Here is a 27837-nt window from a genome sequence, read left to right as displayed (position 1 = left end):
CGTCCGCGTCAGTTTGCCTCTACGCAGAGTGAAGGATTATGGGTATTCTGACAGATTAGTCATTTTGGATTTTCTGGAAAAAATGCCCTGGATTTAAAGGCATCTTCACTTCAGAACCGATGCCAAAAAACAACAAAAAATGTCTTCTCTTTATGAAAATATTCTCACTTTACTTTTCAGATCCACCCACTAATAAAACAGTATAAAATACACTTTTTCCATCTTAAAAAACAGATTAGAGTAAATGTCTAAATCAAAGAAACAGAAGGTGGAATTACTAATGGAACTGTGTGAAGCTGGTGTTTGTGTGCTTTTCAGACTCATCATGGTGGTTGGAATCGCTTAGACTGCTGTACATCATTTATGTCTTCTTCTGAAGTATTTATCACCGACCGCTGTCCTCTGTGGGTGTCTGAGTCCGGTTTTAAACTCTCATTGTGCTGAAAGCTGAGCTTAAATGCAGTGCTGTGTTTTTCCAAAAGAGTTGCTTCAGTACCACAGTTTGTCACACCAGCTCAGCTCTGCAGCTTCTCCTGCTGCATTAATAATCTGCTTGTCAAATCCAGAGGAAAATTCCTGTAGACATATTTTCAGAGATAACGTTTGCGTGGAAATTAATGAGGCGAGCAGCTCAATCATGTCGCTGCACACCAAAGCATGCATGCTGTTTCTGTACGTTTTCGTTGGAAGAAAACAGGACTGAGGCTGGGCTATGATCCGCAGTGAAGCTTCTTATGAATGCCTTCTATCTTCTGTCATCCAGTTTCCATTTTTCCCCTCAGCTGTAAAACTGACAATCTCCCCACTTCAATCTTGTCTTTATTACGTCTCAATCCCATCTTCACTTTTCATCTGAATCTCTCCAGCTCTCCCATTTGCAGCCTCCTCACTCCATCTCAGCCGCTGTTTGTCCTTCGAGCAGCGACCCTAAAAACTGAAACCCTGAAGAGATTAAAGATCGCGGCTGCCGGTTTTGACCCTGCACTTGAACTCTCTTCTCCATTAACTGGCTCCGGCATGACTCTCAAACCAGCCTGAATCTCCTGAGAGTCGGTGATCTGTTGTGCATTCAATTATTCCAAAGGCAGCAGATCGCCACACCCAGCCACTGAAGGAGGGAGAGGAGGAAGTGGAGGAGGCCAAGAATCATGGAGAAAAAAAGAAGAAAAAACGTTTATCTGTGTACAAAAATGGCAGCGAGCTAATCGCAGATAATGGCCTCTCCAGTTTTCAGAGTCCTCCTCCAGAAATAGGATGTTATTATTATTCCCAGACTCTATCTGCCACTGATCTCACTGCAAATAATTCACAAGGGTCAGACGCTCTGCTGCAGAGCTGAGTGAGAGCTTTGAAATGAAAATCCCCTTTTAGCTCAGAGATATAACAACGACACCCCCTCTGTGGTCTGAGGCCTCAGCACTTTATGGATCGTGCTGTTGGTGCAACAACAGGACGAAGAGCAGGAGGGAAGAGGAGTTGGCTTTCAGAATAGAAGAAGTGTTTTAATGCTCATTTTGATGTTTCAAAATAGAAAACAATGAACAGCAAAATCTTAATGAGTTTTTCTATAAAGAGAGGTGGAAACAGCTCTGATGTGGAATATTTTATTCACTCGGTCGTCGAAGAGAAGACAGAAATTGATACACATGAGTTTAAACTCTGTCGCCTCACAGCAAGAAGGGTCCCGGGTTTTCTCCGGGTACTCCGGCTTCTGCCACAGTCCAAAGACATGCATGTTAGGTTAAATAATGTCTCTAAATTGATCCTTGGAACAAGCTTGAAGCTTGAGTGTGCTGTTTTACATAACTGTTAAAGTCAGCTGTGCTAAAGTTAGCCCTCAGAGCCACTAACTAATATAAATGATAGGGAACAACTAGAAGTTCAACAGTAAAGGTAGTTTAGTCTTCATTTCCACCCGTTTCCAGCTAGATGGAATTACTTAATCTGTACAAACACCAGAGTTCACACTTTCCATCAGCACCCTTTGTTTAAAGAAGTTGACGAGTTAAAAGTCCAGCTTATCACCAACACACAATGCGCTACTTTATCAAACTTCCAGTGAATCCCGAGCACGTCAGGAAAAAACAACATCCACTTTTTATCTTAAAAGACCTGCACCCATACAGCGGAGTTGACTTTAACTGAATGACTTTGTACAGTTCAGTGTGTTATGAATGTTCAGCACGTTTTTTAGAGAAAGCTAAACATCAGCTTCAGACGCAAACTTCAAAGCATAAAAATGCACTGTAGAATGCATACTGTAATAAGATAAGATAACACCTGTTGTAAAAGTAAATCCTCCACGTAGAATCAGATGAGAATCTGTTTGAATTGAATTGTTACCATAAGAGTTGGACTCTAATTGGATCCTGTGATATCTAAAGATTCAGCTGCTAATGCAGTCATCCTATCCTACCTGTGAGCCATCTACTGGTGCATAGAATCAGTCAATAGTTACTTTCCTTCTCCAACATCTTTAAGCCTGTCCATGCCCCTGCACCCTCCTTCGACAGCTGAATCTTTGACAGCTTTAAACTTGGTGTAAAGATTCAAAAGTGGACTGACTGACTTGTGCTTTAAAGGATAAAATAACTGTGCTTACTATCCAGTTATCTATTCTCAGCTGAGGTTTTCTTAAACTTTCCTTACTTCTCTTGCTACCCATTACAATTACAAACAGCAAATCTCCGCTGGTACATACATCATTTTGGGCAAAACCTGAACATGTCTGGACAACATGGAGTGACACGAGCAGATGGAGAGACAGAGATGGGGCGGGTTCTTGTCGTTTTTCACTTTTAATTTCTGAACAAACAAACCTGCACGAGCTTCAGAGGAGGTACAAGGTGAGGAAAACCTGTGAAGACTTGCCCAGTACCATTGACGGCTGGCTGAACGTGAACTTGTGTTTAAAGCCGTGTAACTGCCACACACATCTACAGAGTCCTTGGCTTTTTGTTTCTGTAACCGGACGTTTTTAAAGCGCCACTCACAGACATTTACCCGTCATAGCAGGTTTACAGCCAGTTCATCAGATAAATTAAATCTAATGGTGGAAATCTCTTTATCGTCAACGCTGTTGACATTCGTCTGCCTAGTTATAACCTTGTTTCAGTTTATCAGACACAAAAACATGTTTTTCACCCTCACTCCTGTTACAAGTCACCTCCTCTGATAAATATGAATGTCCCCTAACAGTGAACTGTAGCTCTGCTTCTTTTGCCAACACTCTCCCACAGCCAGAGGACCAAAGTAGCTTTCTGTGTTTAGTATGTCATGCATTTATTAATTTCACTGATTAGAGGTCTGATTAGAGTCCGATTAATTTCGCATCAAGAACGGGAAATGATTCGTCATTTGTTCCAAATGAAAGTCCAATTTAGAGATTACTGACAGTAAATGTACTAAATTAACTGTTACTTAAACATAGGTTTTAGAAAGTCCTCCACTGAAAAACTGACTGTGCTTCTTTCCCAACATTTAATCTTTTTCTTAATGAAAGTGTGCATAGTATGTAATGTATGTCTACATTTAATGCAGCAGTAACAGATGTTTACAGAGGATAACAACTGCTGTGGTTTCCAAGGCTGAAATCAAAAGTAACTTGTTGATTAAAGCTGACACGAGTGCAGCTGTACTCCGAAGTTAAACAGAAACCATTATGTGTTATGTAAAAGAATTCACCTGCCACGGTTTAGGGTCTGCGATTGGTCCGCTGTGCAGAGCAGGTCTGGGTCAAGGAGGATTATGGGAAGGACAATGAACTGCAGGCGCCTGCAGGTCCACGACTGAAGCTTCTGTTTAGTTTGTGAACAATGAGGCAGGAAACATCTGCAGGCCCGAGATCCAACAGACACAACCTGGATGCTCGCCACCATCCGCTGACAACAACAACAACACAACCTCTTCACAAACCAGCGACACATGAGATGCTTCTGCAGGTCCACGCTGCTCACTATCAGGTGGAGGCTTCGTTCAGACACAGGTCCAGATACACTGATTAGACATATTTAGCCTGCTAAAGGCTTGTTTTAACTCAAGTTCGCAGCAAAAAGCAACTTATTCACAAGTTCCTCTGGAAAACACAAAGATCCGTCAAATACAGCTGAAAGGATGTTTTCACCCTGCTACCCAACGCTCAAAAAAGCATCTGAAAATGTGAGATTCAGCTGAAAGTAATTACCCTTTCTTTAATGTCACGTATTGCGATTGAGATGAGCTGTTTCACCAAATAGTCTCCAAGTAGTCACAGGAAAAGGATTCTATGGTGCAAATATAGATTTTTAAATAAACAATGTAAGCCTGCTGACAAGCGAGAGGCCACTTCCCATATGTTATCCTAATTTAGACTTTACTCTCCATCTCTCTATCTGTTCACTTCCTGTCAGTTAAGTACTGTTGCCACCTTATGAGAAGCAAAAATACTTCAGATTTGCACAGATGGGACACGAAAGGCGGCACTTATAGAACAAAATAACTGAAGTATGTGTGAAGGAGTCGATGATAAAGACAGACAAACAGGTGTAGATGTTAAACAAGGGGATATCTTTTACAAATAACTTTTAAAGGGCTTTTATTATGAAAAAACCCTCAGTGATCCATTCAGTTTGTAGGGTGCTGTTACATCACAGTATCAGCTCATGGTAGAAATATCCAGCTTCCGCATCTTCATCTGCACTTACCGACGGACTGTGAATGCAGCACGATGTGAACTCCTTTGAGTTTTTGCTTTGCTAATAACAGCAAATTCCCATCTGAAGTGATATAGTTCAGTTAAAGAACTAAGCCAGTGATCCTCTACCTGAGCTCTGTAAAACATTTAATTTGATCAAGAACATCAAATAAAAAACAGTGTTTGCTTGAAAAGCTGCCTTTCAGGGGAGTTAATTAAAATGGAGAAGTCAGGGTTGACAACCCTTCACCGAGCTCCAGACTGAGACGAGGGAATCTGACTTCTCGATGGCGTTTTCTTTGATCTGCCCCAGGTGGAAGAAGGTAATTCTGAGTCTTCATTTGCTATCAAATGCAGTATGAACCAGCATATGCAAGAGCAATACCAGAACCAACCACACAGAAACAAGCCTGTAAACAGCCACAGTGGAACGGACCGAGTGTGAAGGCCAGGGTTTATCAAGCCTTTATGCGACGGGGAATAACTGCGTCATTTTGACCCATCTACCGCACATAAGTTGGTAGTTATTTCACTTCTGCCTTCCTACTTGTGGTTTGGTTTTTCAGCAGCCTGGACTGTGTGTAGTCAAACTGCAGATAAGGGAAATATTACACCCAAGTTGACACAGTTTCCTGAGGTCTTAATATATGTCTGCTTTAAAGCACAGACGTGCAACATTAAACATCCTTCTGTTGAGCTCGTCTCTGGTTATTCCTTCCTTCTTTTTATTAATGACTGGGAGAGGCGTGAATCCAACAGGTAGCTGTTCATACATGCCACATGATGATGAAGAATGTCAACGTGAGTTTCCCAAGGAGACATCAGGCCTGAGCCTGCCTGCGGGCTGAATTAGAGCCTCGTGATTTTTACAGTAAAACAAACCATTTGCAGATCATATGTAAGCACAACCAATTATCATCCTCAGTGAGCACGGCATTAAAAACATAAACCTTCGTTAATATTTATTTAAGATGACAACATTTCTGTTGCTGCTTCTGTGGAATATCCACAACGACACGCTATCGACACCCCTCAATGCTCAGGGATGCGATAAAAGAAGCAGACTGACAGTTTAGCTGTCAGTCGTGGGAGCTCAAATGTTTCTAACTTCATTAATATCAAATGGCTTCATCCTCTCAGCAGCAGGAAAAACAGACTCCTGTTTGTTAGAGTTAGGTCTGCAGCTAATGATTACTTTTATCAATAATGAAACTGTTCTTCACTTAATTGTTCAACAGCTTTGACAAATATTGGAGATCATTTAAGGCAAAGAGCTCTCGTTAAAGACTACTTTCTCAGGGTTATATGGGACACAGTAAGCAGCCTGAGAAGGCGTTAAAAAGAGATGAGGATGTAAAAATCTGTTCCGTACATATATATATTTAACAATATGTGCTCAGACAGTTGTGATGTTCCTTTCCTCCACTAACAATCAAAGCAGACCAGAATGGGTTCAGACATTTCAACACAAAGGCGGTGCGAACACAGCTCTTTTGATTTAGTTCTCTTTCTTCTTCAAATAGACTTCCGTCCATATCAAAAGACGCTGAGCAAATTGTTAGTGAGTGTCGTCACTGATATAAGAAGCTGTTCACTTAAAACAGAGAAGACAATTCCATTTGGCAGTCCTTACAGCTGCTGCTCTCTATTCTGCATCCCACACGCTGTAAAATCCACTTTTCAGGGGGCAAAACAAACACCTCATATTTCAACATGACAAAAACAGGATATTTGTACCGGCTGAAGAAAGAGCGTTCCCAATTTTAAAATAGATGGCTTTCTGTATGCCATGATTGTCTCGAGGAGTTTGTGTGATCCAAACAGAAAGAAGATAAAAACAGGCCTACAGTCAAACTTTCCAACAGGGCATATTTTCATCCACCACCTTTTATTATGTCCTCTTCCATACTGCAGTTTCTCCGTCTATAAATGGTTCTAAGTAGTGTTTACAACCTTGTGGAAATTACAGCGTTTCTGCTCTGTGTTACTTCAGCTGTAGTACGTTTTGTGACCTCTGATGGAGACTCTCAGGAGGATTATATACTGACACAGAAACAATGTGTAGTAACAGCAGTTAAAAGCACACCAGGATGAACGCTCTTCAAAAAGGCTGCAGTGTTTCAAAGAAAGACACATAAACGCATAAAAATGTGCGTTAAAAGTGTTAACAGTACATGGGGCCAACAGCATAAAGACTACATATGATAGGAGCATTTACTGTGTTCAACCATCTGTGGAGGAGACTGGCTGCCAGAGGCAGTGGAGAAAATACACATTTCTATGACAGAAGATAGACAAAGAGAGGTGGTTTACATGTAAACACAGCTCAGCATTTTGGTCTCTGAACACAAGCATAATATAAAGTAACCCCTCATTTCTTTATAAATTGACAGAATGACAGGAAAAAGGTGCAGCGGTTTACTGAAACTTGCCAATATAAATGCAAATACAGGGCAAAAAAGTGTTTGTACAATAGGTACAAGGACTGGACTGAAAATGAGTAAAAAAGCAGCCAATATCCAAGAAAAACTTTGGATGGCGCTCAGAAAGCCTGGATAGCCATTTCTTAAGACCATTTTAAAAGATTACAAGAAAGTTTGGCTGCTTTGAGGCAAAACTAAAGAAATTGGAGGTGGATAAAGACATTGCACAGTAATTACTTTAAAATGAAAACCACTGGGCAAGGGCTCCTACAGGACTGTCTATACATCTGTTTGCTTATACGTCGACTAATGTCAAACCTGACCAAATAACCCCCATTTTACAATCACAGCAGCCATGACTCCGTTCAGGTAACTGAATATCAGATCAGAACATCAGCACATTAAAATGGTCCCTGAACAAAGTACAGGAATAGGGGTCCATGCTCCTTTAAGCCATTTCACTGCTTGGTTTTGTTCCCCTCTGGTTTGATTTATGTCCATAAAGATCGATTGATTTATCAGATCAGCATACTATATTCACACTGCATACGCTGCAACTCAAGCAATAGAAACCGTTATGGGGACAAAGTGTTCTGCTGCTCTCCACAGCTCCTGAGGTCCCTATTAGACCCCGGTGCCAACACAGCAGTTATCGACTGCACTCCCAGCAGAATTAACAGACTGGATCACAGCCTGAAACCTGAGGCAGCTGTGAGCAGATATTATTATAGTGAAGGAACAACTGTAAGCAGGAGGAGAAATGTCCTACCAAGAGGAAACAAACATATGGTCATTTAATTGGACACATGAAGGACAAAACCCATCCAACCGAGGTTCAAAACTTAAAACAGCACTGATTTGCATTTTTTCAAATCAGTGGCTTGGATAAAATGCTAAGTCACTGCTACAGAGGAGGATGCCAAGGCTGTAACTTACCGTCAGGAGTTCTTTCTGGAAGGACTTCCTCTCTTTGCTCTCTGCATTGTTGCAGTCCTCCTTCAGCCTCTCCAGGACAGAAGCAACCCTCTCTGGTTCGCTGTCCAGCTCAGCGCGGCAGAAATGTGTCAAAGGCAGGTTGATGTATCCAAGAGCATCAGCGAACGCCCGCCAGTTACCGATGTTCTCCATCAGTATAGTTCTTACAGAGGCGTAGATGTAAGTGAGGAACTTGCAGGGTTTCAGTATCTGCTCTAATAACAATGACGTTGTAAGATCCGGCCCACTGAAGTAAATGGGCTTCACTTTGCCGACCACTAGCACATTCTTAGCATGAACAAGCCCCATTTTACCCTGATAATATCCAATGTACCACTCTTTTGTCCACAACTGGCCCTTCAGCTTGATCTTCTCCTCACTCAACAGTGCCACAAAGTCCCCTTTTTTGTACTCAAGCAAGTACTGATTTTTCGTTTGTCTGATGACAGTTTTAATTAATTTCCCAAACTTCAGGTTATTTATTCTCCTGTCCTGGAAAACAGGGTACTTGGTGGCGACAGCGAGAGGAGACAAAACTATCTTTCCTACTTCCTTTTTCTTCAGAAAACGCCTTTGGGCTGATGTCTTTGGGCCTGTTTTGGGTGGCGGCGTTGGCGTCTGGACACAGAACTGACCCAGAATACAGTCTTGGTCGTCTTTGACTTGGATTCTTAAGGTGAAATCAAAAACATCTTCAGTGTTGCGTGAGGAAATTACATAGACTAACCGGCTCACTTTGCCTAGTTTAACCTGGAAGCCCCGAACCACTCTGGCTTGCTCACTAGCCTTTACCTCATAATTGGCCATGTTGGAGTAAACTCCAACACGCAGGTCCTGAGGTCTGGACAAGACAAACTGGTGTTTTCCCCAAAGCTGCAGAGCAACAGGTGGTGCAGAATGCCCCTGCTTGCCAACCTCACTCACCAGCAGTGTCTTTGGGGCACAGTCATGGCCAAACATAGCCACAACTGTCTTGAAGGATGGGTGAATGTGTTTGGGACCATACACCCCTAAGGTGATCTTTTTAACCACATTCTCCCAAACTGTAGAGTTTGGAAGGACAGACTTGGCCTGGGCCACCACACACACATACATACAGGGTTCAAGGTTGTCCAGGCACACCTGAACTGTGTCACCGTACATGTACGCCTGAGGAATGGGAGTGTAAGGTCCCTCCTTACAATCACTCCTCACACATAAGACTTCAGTCGTCTGCCTGCTCTCCATTTTTACTACAACTGACACCTTCATCTCCAGGGTGACGGTGGTTTTGGTCTCCATGTTGCTGAGTTTGATCTCCACCACAGGGCTGACGGTTGTGCAGCGGTCACTGTTGAGCTCTAGCGGCGGGTCAAGCAGAGCTTTAATCGAGATCTGTTGCGTGTCCCCTGGCACCACATGGCCCTCAGGTATGTGGATGCTAATGTTGGTGTCTGGAAGCTGGACCGCACCTCCTGTGCTGTCCAATCGACAGACAATGTTGGTCTCCACCGGCTGCGTTTGGCCCCAGCCTGGGTTCTGACCCAGTGAATCCAGATCATGGCAGGACCTGGCCAACTTCCGGTGGGTGAGCCAAGCAGTGCGAAAATCCTCCCTGCTCTGGAACTGCTCTGGTGCCGGCGCTTTCAGGCCTCCGAAGAAACCAATGGAGGCCTGAGGGTCTGACTGAGCTTGCAGGATGGAAAGCTCAGACAGACTGTAGGAACGTTTGCTTCTAAAAAACGGGTTGTCCCTGCGAAACGTTTGACCCTCCCCCACAGAGGGACTAAGAGGGTTGAAGTTAAAAACACCACTGCCAAAGCCATTGTCGGCAGTGTTGCTGGTGGAGTTGGGCACTGATGGAGAGAGTGTATCAAACAGAAGGAGATCAACTGATTTCTCATTACTGTTCTGATCAAGTGAACTCTGAGGACCCCCATTCAGAAAAGGGTTTGTAGAGGTATGGTTTGTTGAGAAAGGATTTCCGTTTTGGAACGTGGTTGGTTTCAGAATCACTCCTGCCCACTCTCCCAAGAGGTCCATTTCTTTGGCTGCCTCCTCGTTACAGTCTCCCATGGTGTCGATCATTCCGCTGTCGCTGAAGGACGAGTCTCTGAAGCTGATGGGCTGTACGTAAGCTGCAGGGATGTAACCCATTTCAGTGTTGTTGTGGGCGTACCACCACTCCCCTCCTGATGAGTCGAGAACGTAGAGGCGGTCGCCTTTAGAGAACTTGAGGGTGGTGAAGCTGGACGGGCAATAGTCCTTAATGGCGACGACTTCCCTGGCAGTGCCGAAGGAGGCAGTGGCATCCAGTCGTAAGGCACTGGGAGAAGGCACTGGAATACAAAGAAGGTGAAGGTGTCAGGTGAAGGTGCAAGATCCGGCTTAAACATGTAATCTTTATTTTCACATGTGTAGAAATGTCTAGAAGTATATTTTTCATGATACCAAATAATTGCAAGGTATCAACTTCTAGCCTTTAACAGTGTCTCTGGATCAATCTTGGGTGCCTCCCGCTTGTTTTCCTCATAGAGTCGCTGGATGACTTTTTCCTGATCTTAAAGTGCAGCTTTGACATTTATTTCTTGCAAACTATTTCAAACACTAAAATTACTTTTATGTCTCTATCGACAAAGCTCCTAAATATAGGCAAAACTGCCCCATGTGCAAGGACGCCATCAGTACGCCACAAAAGAAAAAAAAATCACATGTAGCTGTGAGCTGTCACCTCCAAATCCACTCAATGTGTTGCAGCCTAAAACATACACCTCAGAATTCTAATGAACCACCACACAGGTGTCCCTTCCTTCTCGCTGACCTTTGACATCAGTAAGAGTGGCTTCTGACACTCCTTCACTGAGGTCGATGAGCGTCCCCTCCGACTTGCAGCGAGGGAGAGAAGCATTGTTGTTGGTGGTGGCTCTGATCCGATGGGCGGCCATGTTGGGGCCCGTCACTGTGCACCATGCGGTGAGTTCAGGCTGCTGTGAAGTACTTCTTATTTGGTGGCAGAGTCAGATGTCAACAGTTGTCCATGATCTCTGAAAGAGACAAAGCGTTCAGTTACACACAGTTACAACAAAGTTATGACTGTTATTTACAATTCAGAAAGTACAGTTTCCTGTTTGAAACTCAGCGCTGGCTTCATAAAAGATTCTCTTTGGCTATTGCAGTGCTTTTCAACCCACTTCAAAATTCTCAGTATTTTTGGTTCTAAGTCTTTTTATGTGTTATATCTACTAATGAGGTAATATATATCACTCTATATATTGGAAGTACACACATATGTGTGTGATTAAAGTCCTCTTTCTAACTTTGATTTTATTGGGACTCTGGATGTTTGTGTTCAGAGTCAGACCAATGGGGAGTTAGAAAATCCAAATAAACAGAGTGAAATGGCCATTTCATGGATATGTCTAATTTAAGTTAAAAGATATCAGCTTATTTGTTCCCCTGATCATGACTGATGCATGATTTCTGTCATCGTTAACATAGTGGTGAACACACAGAGACTTTCTTTTCAATCCAGATAAGTGGCTCTCCTAATATTCAGAGTAAAGCAAATTGTTAGATGTGATGAAAATCAAAATATGTTCAAGACGTCTGTCACGGATAAGTGTAAAAAAATAGAAAGAAGGAACATGAATGTAGCACATTATCAGCTCTCCTCTAAAGTCACTGCTACAGAGTTCAATGTCATTCTTGCCTTAAGAAAAGACAAAAACAAACAGTTATTAGTTCAAATCGTGAAACTGTGTAACATTCCTGCCCAAACAAGCTGCTTCTCACCAAAGACATGAATCTGGAGCTTTAACCTGTTCTGTTTTCTTATCTTATCAGTGTCTAAGTGATAAATGAGGTTGAAAATGTTCCTAATCAGGCTCTATAAATACTTTGAATATTAAACAGCATTAAAACAACATTCAGCAAACAAAATTTGTCCTTGATCTATCATCAGTGCCCATGCGATGCATCTGAGAGCCTGACTGTTTTAAACATTAACTTACGATATTACAAGAAGAGAAAACAACAGCTTCATACATCAGAGGAGCAAGAACCATTGATTCATTTAGTAAGTTCTAATGAAACTAATGAGATATATAATTATATATAATTATATAATTCAAATGAATCCACTTGATAAATAGGTCTTATTACTTGTGATAAGCGCCTTTTATACTTGTTATGATATGATCGTTGGAGAGAAAGGAACAGGCCACAACAATGCAAGACGGAGATACTGTGATGGATCCACAACAATGGATTATAGGATGAAGGCTGTTCAGACGGCAGACAAAGCAGATTTGTTTCTCAAATCCTATATTCAGATCAGACTGTCCACTCTCCTATTATGCAAGTGATTAGATTGTATCTGAGTTTCCAGATGACATCAGTGGATCTGTGTGTGTTTCTGTGGTAACAACGTAGGCGTTGAGTTGCTACGTCGTTAATGCAGCTTGCCAGCAGCAGGTTCCACTCAGATTTCCATGTCCAGATGTGACATTCATTTCCACATTTGACCAGGTTCAGTTCTGCAACAGCTCTGGACTTTGGAAACACAGTTTGGCTGCTCCACATCTCAAATGTGACACATCCAGCCACGCTCCACAGAAACGCTGGAATACTTGTTACATTTCACACACATGTAAGTTCATCCTTAGATGCTTCTTAAATCTTCTTCCAAACCTCTGCAGTCTTTGTCAACACAAAGCTTTCCAAAAATACTGAGGTGAAAGAAAATGTAAACAATCGATGTGGGTCAGTGGAACCAAGTAGTTTGAGAGATGCAAGTTTTCACTTTAATCCATAATTCATGACAGAGTCAGTGCTGCAGGCGACATGCTGCACAGAGCAGGAGGCAGCAGAAAGTTTATTACTGACACACTTCTGTAGCAGCAGACACAAACTCTGCCAACAACATCGCCCCAAGCTAAACTTCTTTTTATATCCAAAGTCTCAGGGGTGTTTCAGATCATTAACATTTAATAAGCACCCAAACATATTATATTTGGTCAGTGTTCGTCCACTGCGGACATTAAAACAACGGTGATTTTAGCATATCAGCCAGTTTAGTTTAAATGAAGGATGTCTACTGAATCCCTTTGTTCCACTCTATGAAAGGAGAACTATGTGATGCTGTAGTCACATCACAGTTAGCACTGTTGTTCAGCTGTAAAGAAAACACACAGAGCACAGAGGTTCAAACAGCTGCTCAGCTTCGTCTTCTCCTTTTGTGTTTGTTTTAAGCCGAGAAACAAGAACTTGCAACGTTACAACTTCCCACAGTGTGCTGCTGACATTTAGCACTTCAGCAGAAATATTCCCCAATGCTTTTAAAAGTGTAAACGGCCCATTAACTGAAGCTGAATTATTATTTTGGCATATAGGACCTGAAGCGTCAGCAACTTTATTGTATATGGCAATTCAATAACTTGCATGCAAAGACTTATCAGCTGACAAACACAACCCTGTTGTCTGACATGAGCTATTCATTGATGACTCTGTATCCACTCACAAGTTGGCAGAGTGCTATGATGTTTGCTGAACCTTTGTTGTTTAGCTGAGCTTGTGCAGCTTTTTCACCCATTTATCATCCATACACAGGCAGTAGACTTTGGACGGGTCACCTCTCCATCCCAAGACTAACTACTGAGAGTAGAATTGTTTTGTGTGTAATTTACAAATCAAACCATTATTCAGGATAAACAGTTTCCTAAAGGAAGCTTTTCAGTGGGCATCAAACATCCAGGATCAGTCAGGTAGAGTAAAAAGCGAATCCTAATCACCTAAGGCTGCAGCCAGAACCATGATGAGTCCAAAGGTAAGTTCACAAATGTAAAATGCTCCTTTTTTAGGTTTCTGACTCACAGCTTTACAGTTCTGGATCACTTCCATTGATCCCATAGCGTTACTTTCTAAGGAAAAAAGCCACTGTAGTCCATGCTCGCCGCTGGTGCACCAAATCCATTTTCACAAAACCAGCAACAGTAAATATCTGCAAAACCAGGGTAGAGCTTTCCTCCAGTTTTCTACCGACACATGCACTTCTCACTGGGAGATTTTCAGAGGAAGATGTCTTCTCACAGCTGGAAATGCTCCAGGGAAGTGGCTGGGTGGAGAGCACAGGAGGCAGAGCATGATGTAAAAATGATCCTCAAGACAACAAAGGTTATCTGTTTTTAACATGGACATAATTAGCCAATGAGGTTCCCTATCTATCATAACAATTTATCTTTTGGATTGAGGATGTACGAGGGCTTTGTAGCTGCCAGGATTGTCCATATGCTGTTGTAATTGTTGTAAAATATCACTCATAATTAGATAAGATGGAAAGAGTTATTCTATGGTAGCAGGTTATTCATGAGTAAGACGAGGCTGGGTGTAAGATATCTCTCATCCACATGATACCAAAGTAAAGGGTTTAGTTTGTGTTGTTTTTAAATTACTTCTACAACTCTAAAAAGAGTTACAAAAGTGCCATACAAATACACATACAAATCTGAGTGGCTTTTCTGCTGGATACAAAAAGAGGGCCCCTTGGGTCCTCTGTAGAAGTCTCTGGTTTTTCCGCAGTGGAAGCCAAAAAGCTCTGGTGGGGCAGAATTTTAGCTTCTATGCTCTGAACTGCTGGAACAGTCGACGAGGATCTCTGAGAAGCACAAACTGTTTCAAACCACCCAGTTTATTTTGGAGCGTTTTACTGCTCTTAAATCCTTCTGATTTTGTTTTTGTTTCTTTCTGTTATTTTCATCATTTATTTTGAACCCTGTGATGTTTTGATTTATGGTTTTATAGTTCATACAGTCATGTGAAAAAGAAAATAAACCCTCTTTCAATCATAAGGTTAACATATCAGGACATAATGAAGAAAAGCATCTGGTTGTTGACGGGGATTAAAATGAGGTGAACACAACCACATGTCATACTGCACTGTGCCATCACTTCATGAACAAATATTAAGTTAAAGTACAGACGCACAGAAGTCCACACCAGGACTTAACAGCTTATAGAGGTAGTAAAAATAGCGGTAAAAATATTCTGTATGATGTTACCAGTCTCTCACATGGTTGTGGAGGAACCTTTGTCCCAAACTTCTTTACATGATTTCAGTTGATTGAAGTCTGCAGTATTCGTTTATGCACAGCTTTCTTAAGGTCCCACCGAACGTGCTGCTGTGCATTATGACCAAACAGCTCCACTTTGGTCTGGCCTGTCCAAAGGACATTGTTCCAGAAGTGCTGAGGTTTGTTCAGATGTAACCTAGCAAACCTAAGAGGCTTTCTCCTGCAACCCTTCCAAACAGTTCTTTAATTGCACTGTCATGAACTGTAACATTAAACATGCTAACTGAGGCCTGTAGAGTCTGAGTTGTAGCTCTTCAGTCTTTTGTTTCTCTGAGCATTGCTCGGTCTGACCTTGGGGAGAACTTGCTGTGACATCCACTCCTGGGAAGACTGTCAGCTGTTTTGTTTTTTGAACCCTTCCCAGATTGATGGGCTGATCTCGAAGATCATCGCTGATGTCTTTCCTCCTTGGAATTGTGTTAACACTAAACACATACTTACTCTCTTAATTCCTGTGGAAACTTCATTTTTCACACACTGCTTCTTCATTTTGGCTTCATTTTTAATAATTGTTCATCAGAGATGGTATTTATCTAATCTTAAGACCTTGTAAGGACCAGATGGCTTTTATGACACGTAAAGCCTTATTTTCTTCTATTTAAGACTGACTCCTGCTGTCAAATGGTTATTTTCTCCCCCCTAAAGCACTTTTTTAGCACTTGGCTGAATTCATTAATCCATTCAGTAAGCTTACCACTGAATAAAGTTCAGTTACTGTTAACAAAATCCTAATGTTAGCGTGCTCTGCTCAACAGCATGATGTCTGGAAACCATCTCTTTGAAGCCAGGGGAGGCGGGGGGATGAGATGGGGTCAAACGTAAACTTTGGGTGGTCTGCCACAGCAGCACATATCTAAACCTCCGCCTGACCACCCTGTACTGTTTAACGGCCCTGCAGAACAATGATGGGTGGGGTCCGTCTGGCATGTAAATCAGAGAAAGCACAACAAGAAAACTCTATAAAGCAAATCACTACATGCTGCCTGATAATAAGGCACTTGGAGAGGCTCTAATGAGGCACAGCCACCTTCTCTGCTAAAGGTATGTCAAAGACTCTCCCTCCTGACTTTTCTAACATTTCTGTGGAATTTAATCACTCAACTGTCATCAAAGACTTTCATAACATGTGTAATTACCTCTGAAAACAAAGTCCTGTCTCTAATAGCTGGACTGTGATGAAGAAGGTTGGGTCTCGACTGAAACAACAGCTTCAACACCAGAGAGAGAATGGTGGAACTATCAATCCATTTTTGTCAGTTAGATTTCATGTAGCTATCTGGAGCCTGATGGTGAAGAGTGTTTATCTTCAGGAAATTAGGCTCTTTGAGGAATCTGACTTCACTAAACCATGCCGAGATAAGTTCATATGAAGAGAGATGAAGTGTGTAGATAAAGATTTCAAGACATGAAGGAAGAACAGAGTGCTTCTGTTCAAGCATGCAGATCAACTTATTGGCATTTTCAGGCTTCCTTTGTGTTGTGTTGTCTGATAATCTGATTTATCTGAATTTGGTTTCATAATCACTCAAAAATCTGTTTAAAACGTCTGTCAAACAAGAGAATAAATAAGTCATTGGAGGCAGTGGATTCAAAACTAAAAGCTTTGTCCATTTTTTACTGTTACTATCTTTTGCACAAATGTTTTCACAACCAGAAGAACAACCAGAAGCCTCTGAAGACCTGCAGCTCCAACACAGATGAGAATGAACTGATGTTGTTTTTTCACACGTCAGCACATTAATATTCCCTGATCTTTCTGGGATTTTCAACCACCTAATGGAAATGCAGACTATAAAGTTTGAGGTCAGCCCCAGACCTGAAGATCAATTGTGCTCGCTTAAAAACTGGAAAGCAAATCATTGGGTGCATCCTCTGCAGAACCTGAATCAATCGCTAGCTACTTATGTGAGTAAAAAAAGTCAGTAACAGTAAGCTCTTGAATTTGAACTTTTGATACCCCTGGTACATTTAAACATGACCCTGAAAGTTTTAGGCCAAATCCGACAGAAGAGAGTAGTTCTGTACGACCACACTGTCAAAACTGCAGAGGAACAACCTGAGGAACACAACGATATTCCAAATATCTCCATCTCAATCTGATCAAATATCTCTGTCCGGACCTTGAAAAGCCCACGTGTCCCAGACTCACTCAGCGGCCCTGTCTCAGAATATTACGCAGGTGTTTCAGGTTGATCAGTGAACATGAACTTCATTTCATGACCACCCCTGTCAGGTAAAATGACTAATTATCCCTTAGACGACAGTTTTCCCTCTCGCTTTGAAGCTCAAACAAAAAAATTCTTCACAGTTGGAGGAAGAAGCAATAAACCCGAAGATATTCACGCAGAACATTTAAATGCCTGTTGATCGTCTAATAACTCGGATGCAGTGGACTGCTTAGCAGGCTGCTCGGAGATAATTTGGTTATTCCTTTTGTTTGCTGCCTTTCTCTGTCAAGTTGTTAAACAGTTAAGATCCCTCATCGGCCCTGTTAACTAATTAAAACTGGAAGCAGCCTCCAGACATGAGCATAGCATAACAATTACAAGTTGCCATTAGATCTATAGAGGTTAAAGCTAAGCCAGGCTGAGGCTAACTGTTGGTCTGTCTATTAAATGATCTGCAGCAAGAGGAAGAGAAGGGGAGAGGCCCTGCTGTGATAACTGACTCACCCAACATAAACTGAAACTATGATTATAAAATGAGAATCACATTTGTCCCCCTCTGCCCCATGCTCCTCTCTCCTATCTGGGCCATGAGGGGGTCACTGTCAGCAGGCAGGACGGATGGCAGCCAATTGACCCTGCTGAGGCACCGTAAACCGATTTCCACACTCCAATTCACTGGGACAGCCGTAGGAAAACGTCCCAGGAAAAAAAAAAATGAAGTCACTCAGCCTTTCCTTCACGGTCCCTGCAGAGGAAGTGCTCTGCAAGGCTGTCATCCGTGCCCCTCCTTTTATTCTGCAGTTCACTTCCTGTAGGGTGGGTGTCCCTCAGGAGAACGGTGGTGGCAAATGGTTTTAATTACAGATTCAAGAAGAAAACACAAAGCATCTTTGAACAGCTGACAGGACACAGCGGGGCGCTCGCCTTCATCCTAGAGGACAGGCTGAAGGCTTTTATGCACTCTCACAACAGGCTTTTTTATTATGAAATGCATCTTTAGGTCTGTTTCCAACTTCATACATACAAAGAATGAAATATAGAAGAAAAACTAAAGGTTATTAAATCTAAAGACGCTCAACAACTTGTTTTGTGCCAAAAAGCAGCTCATTTAAAAGCACTGAGTGACTGCAGCTCAAACAGCCCCGAGCAGAGGTTTCCACAGAGAAGAAGTGGACATTCAAAATGAGGTGCTTCTTAACCACCAGTGAATACATTTCAAGTGATTAGGTTTCCCTGGTGATCCTGAATTGGATTAACAGGGTTTAGAAAATGGATGGATGGATGATTAGGTTTAATTTCCAGTTCTCACCAAACCTCCAAATCCTGTGAAAAGATCAAGATTAGCCCGAACCACGACTGAACAGTTTGTCTTTTAAGGGTGGTTTGGTTTCATAGTCCAGATATAAGAAGAAATGTAATATATGCCAGTTTATTTTATTGTTCACTGTCAAACCAACAGATTACTTCCAAAAGACAAAGACAGTCATACCCTGATTGGACAGCTGATCTTTGACAAATATTTTCACTTTCAAACTTGAACTAATGCACTGCAAGGAGCAACAGAGCTGCCCCATTCAGCAGAACTCAGTAGGTTTGTAGAGCTGTGCATTTTATTCCAAGTGACTAACCTTTTAAATTAACTCCTAAAAATATTACAGGAAAAGAGAAAAGGCATTCTCAATTTCATCAAAACAAAGAGGTTTTACTTTTATTTGAGGTGTCTCAAAAAGGAGTTGAGGCACAGGGAGGAGTGGAGGACAGACGCAGGGAACATGTTAATCACATGACTAATCACAGGAAAGATCATCTGTTTATGAGAATAAACAAGGTCAATATTGCTGCCATTAAAGAATAAAAACAACCTCATCAACAAAAGGAAACTCCTGAAGACCTCTCATTAATTGTCTCTTGTATATTGCCAAGGCAGCAAGTTTAGTTATTGTCCTTGACATTTTATTTCCAGTTAGTGTTTAATGAAGCCTATGGTGTCACTTCTCCATGACTCTATACAATCTAGTTTAATCTATCCAAACCTGCCTGACTGACGATGAGTGGTCAAAAAGACTGAAAAAACACTAAAAAAATACAGCCAGCCGTCGATTCAAAAGATTAAATTGCTTCACATACCTTTTATAGAGTCTTTAACAGAATCGGAACAAATAAATAATTCAGGTTACTTGTTTTTGTGCCAGTGTTAGGATTTCAGCTCAGTGCATTTCTGCTTACACGCTATGTTTAGCTCATTCTGTTGCTTATTGCAACAGGAGAATATACTGTGTGCATCTGTGTAGAGCAGAAGACCATTTAGAAGCCTGGGCTATAAAACAGCTCACTGTACAAGGTCAAAGATATGCCAACGTTTCTCCCACAGCAATAAAACCATCCTGATGACCAAGCCACAGACTCCATATTCGCCCTCAATGCAGGCCAGGCTTCTGCTGCGAGTTTAAGGACAACTGCTCCTTAACAGGAAGTGGCTGAGGAGGAAATGCCTTTGTGATGAGAGGCTGCTAGATCTCTGCCGACTCTCCCAGCCTGCTGCATTTCCTTCAAAGCACCACCTTTAACACATTGTTCTCGTCCACTTCCCCAGAGTCAAGGAGGATGCTTCAAACTCAACAACAGAAAGCAAAATAGATAAACAGTATCAGTATAAACGGTAATAATGAACTCTCATTGTTCATTTTGGAACCACAGACGGTGCTGAAGAGAAGTTAAACTGGCCCCAGAGCTGCCTCAGACCTAAGCCCACTAACAGGCAGAGTTTGTTTGCAGTGAAGGAGGATTCAGCAGTTGCCAAGCGTCGGCAGTGAGACGAGCTCACAGACCTCGAATTATCTTGTGAATTCAAGAGCTAATGAGAGAAACCCAGATGCTGTGTTCTCAGGCAGCAGCCCAGCGAGAGACGTAAGAACACAAACAGTCTCACACTGAGTCAACACTGCTGAGGCCTCCAGTGTTCAGAAACAACGCTCCGGAACCTCGTGTCCTGCAGCGAAGCGGAGCTGAGCTGCAAAGTACACACGGCCGTCAGAGAGAGACGTTTCAGTGCATCTGCAGAGCTGCAACCACACCTTAAGAAGTTCTAACAGGAAGGCTGCAAACTAAAATTCATTTTACTATCTGACTATCTATGTTTTCTTAATTAAAAGGGTGAAGGTGGCCCAGGAAACACTCAATTTTCTAAACATCAGCCAGAGTTTTGTCTTGAGACAACTTGGAGTCACAATAGGATCATTGAAGAAGCCGTCAACAGTCGAATTGCCAATAACAGTAAAGGTGCTGAGTGAAGATGAGAGACCTCCTGTACCGTGTACAGTGTTCCTTCCTTCTTATGAAATCAAAGAGATATTAGATATGACCAAGCATTGTAAACAGTTTCAGTGGCTGTCATTGGAAATGTATAAAATGCTTTTAGCATTAGATCTGAGCACGGCATCTGGCAGGCAAACAAGCTGATAGGCTATTTAAATGATGTGTAGACTCGCTTGACTCTGCATGTAGAATCTATCCTAATTTCAATGGTAGGATTGAACTGTCTTGAGTGGAATAAACCAGACTGCATGGCGCTGTCAGTAAATGGCACAAAAGCTATGTTTCACATGGCTGCAAACACGGCAGCGCGGTCGCTAACAGGAAACGTTCAGGTATCACCAACAAAACCATTCGTCTTTGGACACAAAAGAAAAAAAACGAGAAAGGCCTTCAGGAGCAGCTTGTTTAATCCTCCGTGCCCACCGTACTGACTATGAAAGATGAAAGACGCCATGGTCAGGCTTTATAATGCTTTATAATGGATTGAAAACTTGCGATTCTTGCCCCTGGACTAATCTGACGAGTTCAAATTATTAAATCACTTCTAACTGCATCTCAAGACGGAGACAGCTGATCATGCATGCAACCAGTCCTGCATAATATGTCAGCTGTGAGGCTTTTCCATCTGCCCTGATGTGAACGGAAACATCTGGATGTTTGTTATGTCCACCCATCTTTTCTTATAAGTAACTTCAAAATGTGTATAAAAAAACGACTTACACCTGGAGGTCTAACAAATATATGTATCTCCATCTCAGTATAAAATAAGTTGATAATATCTTTTATCTTTTACCCCGTGGCCCCAGCCATTTACCCACAGCGAACAGAGGATACCTTTTTTTTGTCTTGTTTTCAAGGGGACATTTTCCACAGCAGGAAATACACAACTGTTTGTGGAACCAAGGAAGCTTACCAGATGCCTACTTAGTTTCTGATAAAACATTCCAACCACAAACTTAACAGACTTGTGTACAGATTCACTTTCACAGTAAACGGTAATAAAAACAGCAGCAATGGAGACGAGACATGTGGGAGAGGGAAGAAAGTTGCAGTTTCTAAAGCAGATATAAACAGTCTTTCTATTTATTCACCACACTCACATGTTCCTCCCTCCAGACAGGGGAAACTGCTGCTGTCTAATTTGCCCATTCAGATGCAGTGAAAAGAGAAATAGGGATGAGGTGGGCTGAAGGACATTAAAAAATGTCACAAAAAATGGCAGATTTTCCTGGTGATTTTCAAGAGATCACCTCAAATGTTCTCGCTCCGCAGCCAGGGGATGTGTTCTGTGTGGTTGGAGTCGGTGCTGCTGCAGCCATCACTCATCCTTTTACTTCACTATGTAAACACGCCGAGGTGAAATTGGGCTGCAGGGAATAAGAGAGGAGGAATGTGAGGAATGCAGAGCCCCAAATGCAATCCTGCATTATTCAAGTAAAGGAGTTGGGGGGAAGAAAACTAAATCAATGCTCTGACGACAAAGACGAGGTCAGAGATCATGTTCAACTGCCTCTCTGGGCCTTTATAAGGAAATTCATTGGGCTGCTTTTAGTGTTGCCAGTCTTGTCACGACCATGAAGACAATTGCAATGCGCACACACCCTGAGACACATACACACCCCTTTCTATCCTCCAACCCCACACACACAAAGTGACCCACACTTCACTCTCTGAGCTCCTAAACAAGACAAGTCCACAATCTAAAGCCTCGCTGGCAGCAAGCTGTGAAGCTTGTGTCTTCATTACCCAGCAGAAAATCTGATAATTCATGGTGAAAGTTCACTCTCCTTTACCACAAATGGGACAGTAATGGAAGGTTTGTGTGGCACCAGAGTTCCCACTTACAATAACTAAGAAATAGCACGAATGCAGAATTAACTCAGCAGTAGACATTCCTGAATGGACCCCATGTTTGTTTGAAATTATGGTCACTTCTCACCACTCAGATCGCTGGGAAACTTCCTGAGAGGCAGGCTTTGCAACCGCTACTGTAACATCTTGTGTCCTATGAAAACGATGTTATTGGGAAACATACACGATCTGCTCCGTGTGTTGTTGGCTTTTAACACCCCGGTCCTGAGGGGGGGTCATTTGTTCAGTCACTGTATTGCTGCAGTTCATTTCAGATAGACAGCAGTGTGCCTGTTTCTAAGTGTCTCCATTACGCAAGCTCTGAACACACAGCTCTGCCATATTGTTCCAGCTGGAAAAAAAAACCTCACTCAGCACATATCTTGCTCATAAATCTGACCTAAAAATAAATTTTCTTTTTTTAAAAAACAGATAGAGCCCCGCTGCTTGTTTACCGAGTTGTTTCCAATAGTTGGTCCTTCGTCCTAAAGCATAAAGCAAGACTATTTTGTTTCAGAAATGCTGTTTCACTGCAGATGGACAGAGCTGAAGGGTAATACTTAAAGCCTGATGTGAATAAAATGTAAATCTTTGAGGCCTAATATCTATTTAAGTATGGATTTTTTTTTTAGGATTAAGCACTCTGATGAGAGGGACTCAATACAGTTAATTATATAATCATGATTTCTGGGTAAAAATGTGTTTATTTAATATTTTATGAGAGGTTTACGCTTTTTGAATAGCAGTCTTATGGATCCAAAGGTGTTTTTGAGCCAGGCACTTTCTCTGTGGCTTCACATCTCACATCAGGTGGCTACATCCATCTTTAAAGTCAACATGGAAGACCAGAAAGAGCTATAAACAGGTCCAACCATGTGTTGATGTCTCTGTGGCTTTCTTCAGGGTGCTATAACTAGTTAGTTTTAGGAGGTTGTTTGAAATGCATCACTGGTGAAAAGTCCTCACTTCTCGAAATCAAAGTGACACAATACACAACAAGAACAACTACATGTGACACTTTGCTCTCATTATCAGCGGGCTGAGCATGAACTAAAGTCTGTGGACAAACTAAAATAAAACAAATATACTGAGGAGGTGTCCAAAGGGTCTTTAAGATTGCTTTTCGTTCTCCATGAACTTCACATTTTAGTGAAGTTGTGCCAGAAACCTCATACAGAACCAGACCAAGACATCTAGCAGCAGACTGTATCATTATTGGAGCCACAAAGCTAACAAGCTGAAAATAAAACTGAGGCTATAATGCTCATGCAGGGAGAGTGAAGATCACTGCCCATGGTGGATGTAAATCAAACCTATGAACAGTGAGTTTATTCCTGATAGCAGGTAGTGGTTACTCTTAGGCAGCAGTGAACAGTCAGCTGATGTCCTGAGTGTGAATAATGAGGGAGGGGGAGCGCTCGAGGATGACTCACTCTTGGTATAATGGCTGTCTTCTTTCCCTGAGAAAAATAAAGCTGACAAGGGTGGCCCTGGGTTGGGACTGGGAGCTTGGGGCTGGTGGGAGGAGGCGGAGGGAGGCAGGGAGCAGCTGCCAACATCAGCCGTGCCCTCGCTGTCATAACTCGTGCTGTAATCAGCTGGAACCGAACTCCAGCGACACCAGGACATGCACGTTTACCCCCGAGGGGAGGAGGTTGCAAGGGGTGGGGGGGGTGCATATCTGAAATCACATGCATGCATTCACACAATGAAGTCCATTCAAGTTTAGCTGAAACATAAGTCAGCCCTTCGATGAGGAAAGGATGATAAGAGGTCCAGTTTTCTACAGACAGATTCTTACAGCCCAGCCGTGTAAGCTGCGTTAATCAAATTTACATTGCAATCAACTATGTGACCTTTGCTGGAGAGTTTAGTGTGTGGTTACCAGAAATGTCTAATAGAGGATAGGTAAAGTCTGGACTTGGAAACAGATCTATACGCAATATAATCTATAAAGCTGCTTGCTGAAGGAACTGCTTTCTTAGTTTAGTTGCTAAGGACAGAAATGTGCAGTTTTAGGTGAAATCAAAGATGCTGCTTTGCTTTATTTTGCTATCTTTTTCAACAATAAACTTCTGGTGATAATCTACATTTTCCTTGTTGATTAACTGACTGTAACAGCATCTGTTATGAGAGCAGAGTATTCTTCTGTGATAGAGCTCCACTATTGTCCGAAGCCCAGTAAGAGCCAAACATTGTAGTTTATCTTGAGTCAATCTGACCATCCCTGCCCAAAATAGAAACACGACTAAATAAATCTTAAAGCTACTCGGATAATAATCCTCACAAATGCACAAATACATCCTCTTTGGGCAATGCAAAAAAACAACTTGTCTGTCTGGCAGTGATGTCACAAAGAATTTAGAGACAGACAAGGAAAATGTTTGGTTTGTTGAGTTCATTTAGAGAAATACAGAGCACTGCCAGCTTAGCTTTTACGTAGAATTTACCCATTGGAACACATTAAGGAAATGCTGCAGTGTTTTTTTTACAAAGTGATGGTGTATATACTGTTTTTTTCTTTTTCTTTAATGAAAATATGATATGCTCAAAAGCGCCAGCACCTAAATCTGCCTCTGCAGAGATCAGAGGCTCGAGGACCAATCAAAGTGCTCCACATGAACCCAACAGACAACAGATGGTAACCTATATGGAGGGCATTTATATGTGAACAACTCTCTGCGTCAGCAAGTGTGAGCTTTTAAAACTTAAACGCACTCATAAATGGGCACAGAAAAATAAAACAGAGCTGTAACCGAAAACAAGTGACGGGGGGAGTTTCCACTGAGACCTTTCTGGATCACATTTGGCTCTCTCTTGTAGAGCATTCTGTTTCATGTAGTTTTATATCATCGTTTAAATTAAACATTTCAACCTGAAAAGAATTTCAACCTTGATGATCCAGCTTTTTTAAAAGGTATTTGTGTCTACATTTACTGTTCTACTTGCTATTTTTTCGATGAGGCACACATTCCCTTTGATAACTTAAGATATAATGCATTCACTAATGTTGGAAAATCTGTTTACATTCACACAGACGCAATTAAACAAATTGTACAGCCTGAACCGTATGAGGTCATCAGCAGTCACTTGACAAAACAACTCATTATAGCTCATGATTTGGAACAGACCTCAGAGTGATTAACATATCATCACGTTAACATCCCCACAAGAGGAAATAAACACACCAAACATTCTTGCCACTTCTGCATTTTGGACGATCATACAATATTTTTCCTGTTTATACCATCGACTTACAGTCAGCTGACAAAAAAAGGAAGTTATTTTTCACCAAAGGACTTTTGTGTTTGTGTATTTGTGACTTTTTTTTGTAGGAAAGGGACGAATGGGGGATTCATATCTGTCTGTGTTACTTTCACCCCACACAGAGTGAGAGATTTTGGTAATTCACCCAACCTAGATAGGCTTGCCAAAAGTTCTCCAAAAAGGTAACAATGCTTAGCCCTCAGGGATGATGCTGCACATAGGTGTTGACTCTATGCAAGCTTGAGCCAAAAAGGGGAAACAAAGCGCAGATCCTCATCCACTGTTCTGTTTTTTTCCAGAGCAGGGCAAAGCTAAAGGACCAACAACAGCACAAACACAAGCAAAAGCAGCAGATTCTTCCACATATTTGGAAACTGCCCCCAGGTGGCAGCAACATGAAACAAGAAGTATAGATGTTGATTGCAAAGCTGTGTAAAGCAACAACGAGGAGAGGATGAACAGCCTTACGGGGTTCTTGCCTCTTCACGCAACCTTGTTTCGAGCAATGACAAATAAAGAGAACCTTGAATTTGGATCTGGACGCAGAACACATCAGTAGCTATCCAATACTTACTTTATTAAAAGGATTTTACACAATATTTAATTTTAAGCACAGTATGACTGGAGACTAAATGCATTTCTTGTATGTTAATGTTGAGTTTTGTTTAGCTTTAAACAGTCATTTTCATACTAAAAGGCACTTTTTTAATCAAACATAGCACATATATAAGTTTCTGGGAGGTTTTGTTGTCTTCAATAAAACAAACATACTGAAGTAGCTCCTCAAACCCAGGATGGTGGGTGGAGGACCTGACATTATCTATCACAGATGTTGAGACAGAGCAGTAAAGGTGGAGCAGTTAGGGCCCCCACGGAGACTGGGGGGGGGGGGAGGGCAAATCTAGCTACAAGAATTGAAAAACTCCTAAATCTTAAAACAGCATTTTGAAGATGGTTGTGGTGAAGAAGACGCCTGTGATGTCAAATCGTTATTTGAAATCATTCTTGTTTCATTTGATGTCATGGCAACCGGTGTTCCCCCAACAACCCCACTTCAGCTACGAGCAGACCATTAGCATACAGAGAGACCTTCAGGTTGTGACACCGCTGCGCCTCCATTTCTGACATTCATTACAGATTTGCTGGGCTTGAGTTCTCTTACTGGGGGATGTTAAGCTTTAGAAGGATTTAAAAATACTTTGGATAACATCAAGGCGACAAAAACAGCCGCTGCTTTCGAGCGAAAACAACCGTTACCGTAGTTTTACAGAAGGTACGAGACAGTTACACCCACAGGCAGGATTCAACGGTCCAACTAACATCGAGACGGGGAAAATTAGACAAATAAAGCCTCTCTGTAAAAGTATGAACTAACTGAGGACTAAAGAAAACTACCAAAATCCATCAGATGTCGGTTAATTGTCGTTTTCTCATCCAGAGCGTAGAAATATGTACCGCTTGCGCTGCATTTCTCACAGGGAAAAGTTACTGTCGCTCCAGGTGGAGTAACATTTTCTCCCCGACAAGAAAAAATGTATAGACTCTGGAGGAAGATGAGATCGAGAGGAAGAGGGCAGCCTACCTGGAAGAGAAGTCTTGTTTTGTTCCATTGGAGGAAAAAAAGGAAGCAACAACAGCCGAGCAATCACCTTCTACCCGTCGAGCTTTCCCGGTGGCTACGCTGGATGAGTGTGTGCGCGGATCTACCGAGGGCTCCTGGAGTAAAGCAGCCGAGCTCCGGCTGATGTCACCCGGGCAGGGAGGGGCCTCGCCGGGACACATTTCCATAAGGGCATGATGTCACGTTGTCACTCAGTCAAATGAAACAAGACATATCCTATAGCAATTTTCAAATTTAATTGCACATTTATTTTTGTTGCTGATCTGCTCATTCTGCAGTAAGCGATCGATCTGGTATTGATCAAGATTGTACTGAACAAGACTCTCGTTTTCTTGACAGTGTGTCGCACCACAATTCAGTCTACATGATGTGTAGATTATATTTAGCTGATACACAGGTTGTATTAAAAGTTATCCTGTCTTTCATACAATATCTGCAA

General features: G+C 42.0%; 1 protein-coding gene across 1 annotated transcript in view; it reads right to left on the bottom strand.

Moving 5' to 3' along the window:
* The window catches only part of LOC140319660 (SH3 domain-binding protein 4), a 34340-nt gene extending 6830 nt beyond the window's left edge, over positions 1-27510 (bottom strand). Inside the window, exons 1-3 of the mRNA XM_072397400.1 lie at positions 27360-27510; positions 10871-11093; positions 8032-10388 (exon numbers count right to left, since the gene is read on the bottom strand). Of these exons, the coding sequence (XP_072253501.1) occupies positions 8032-10388; positions 10871-10994 (2481 nt within the window). The 5' untranslated portion in view covers positions 10995-11093; positions 27360-27510. The remainder of the gene's footprint in view (positions 1-8031; positions 10389-10870; positions 11094-27359) is intronic.
* Between the last annotated feature and the right edge of the window lie 327 nt (positions 27511-27837).

The sequence above is a fragment of the Leuresthes tenuis genome, unplaced genomic scaffold (assembly GCF_036924035.1).
Source record: "Leuresthes tenuis unplaced genomic scaffold, fLeuTen1.0.hap1 SCAF_12, whole genome shotgun sequence".
Taxonomy (NCBI): Eukaryota; Metazoa; Chordata; class Actinopteri; order Atheriniformes; family Atherinopsidae; genus Leuresthes; species Leuresthes tenuis.
The sequence above is the reverse complement of the archived record's forward strand: the minus strand, read 5'-3'. Positions and strand labels throughout refer to the sequence as shown.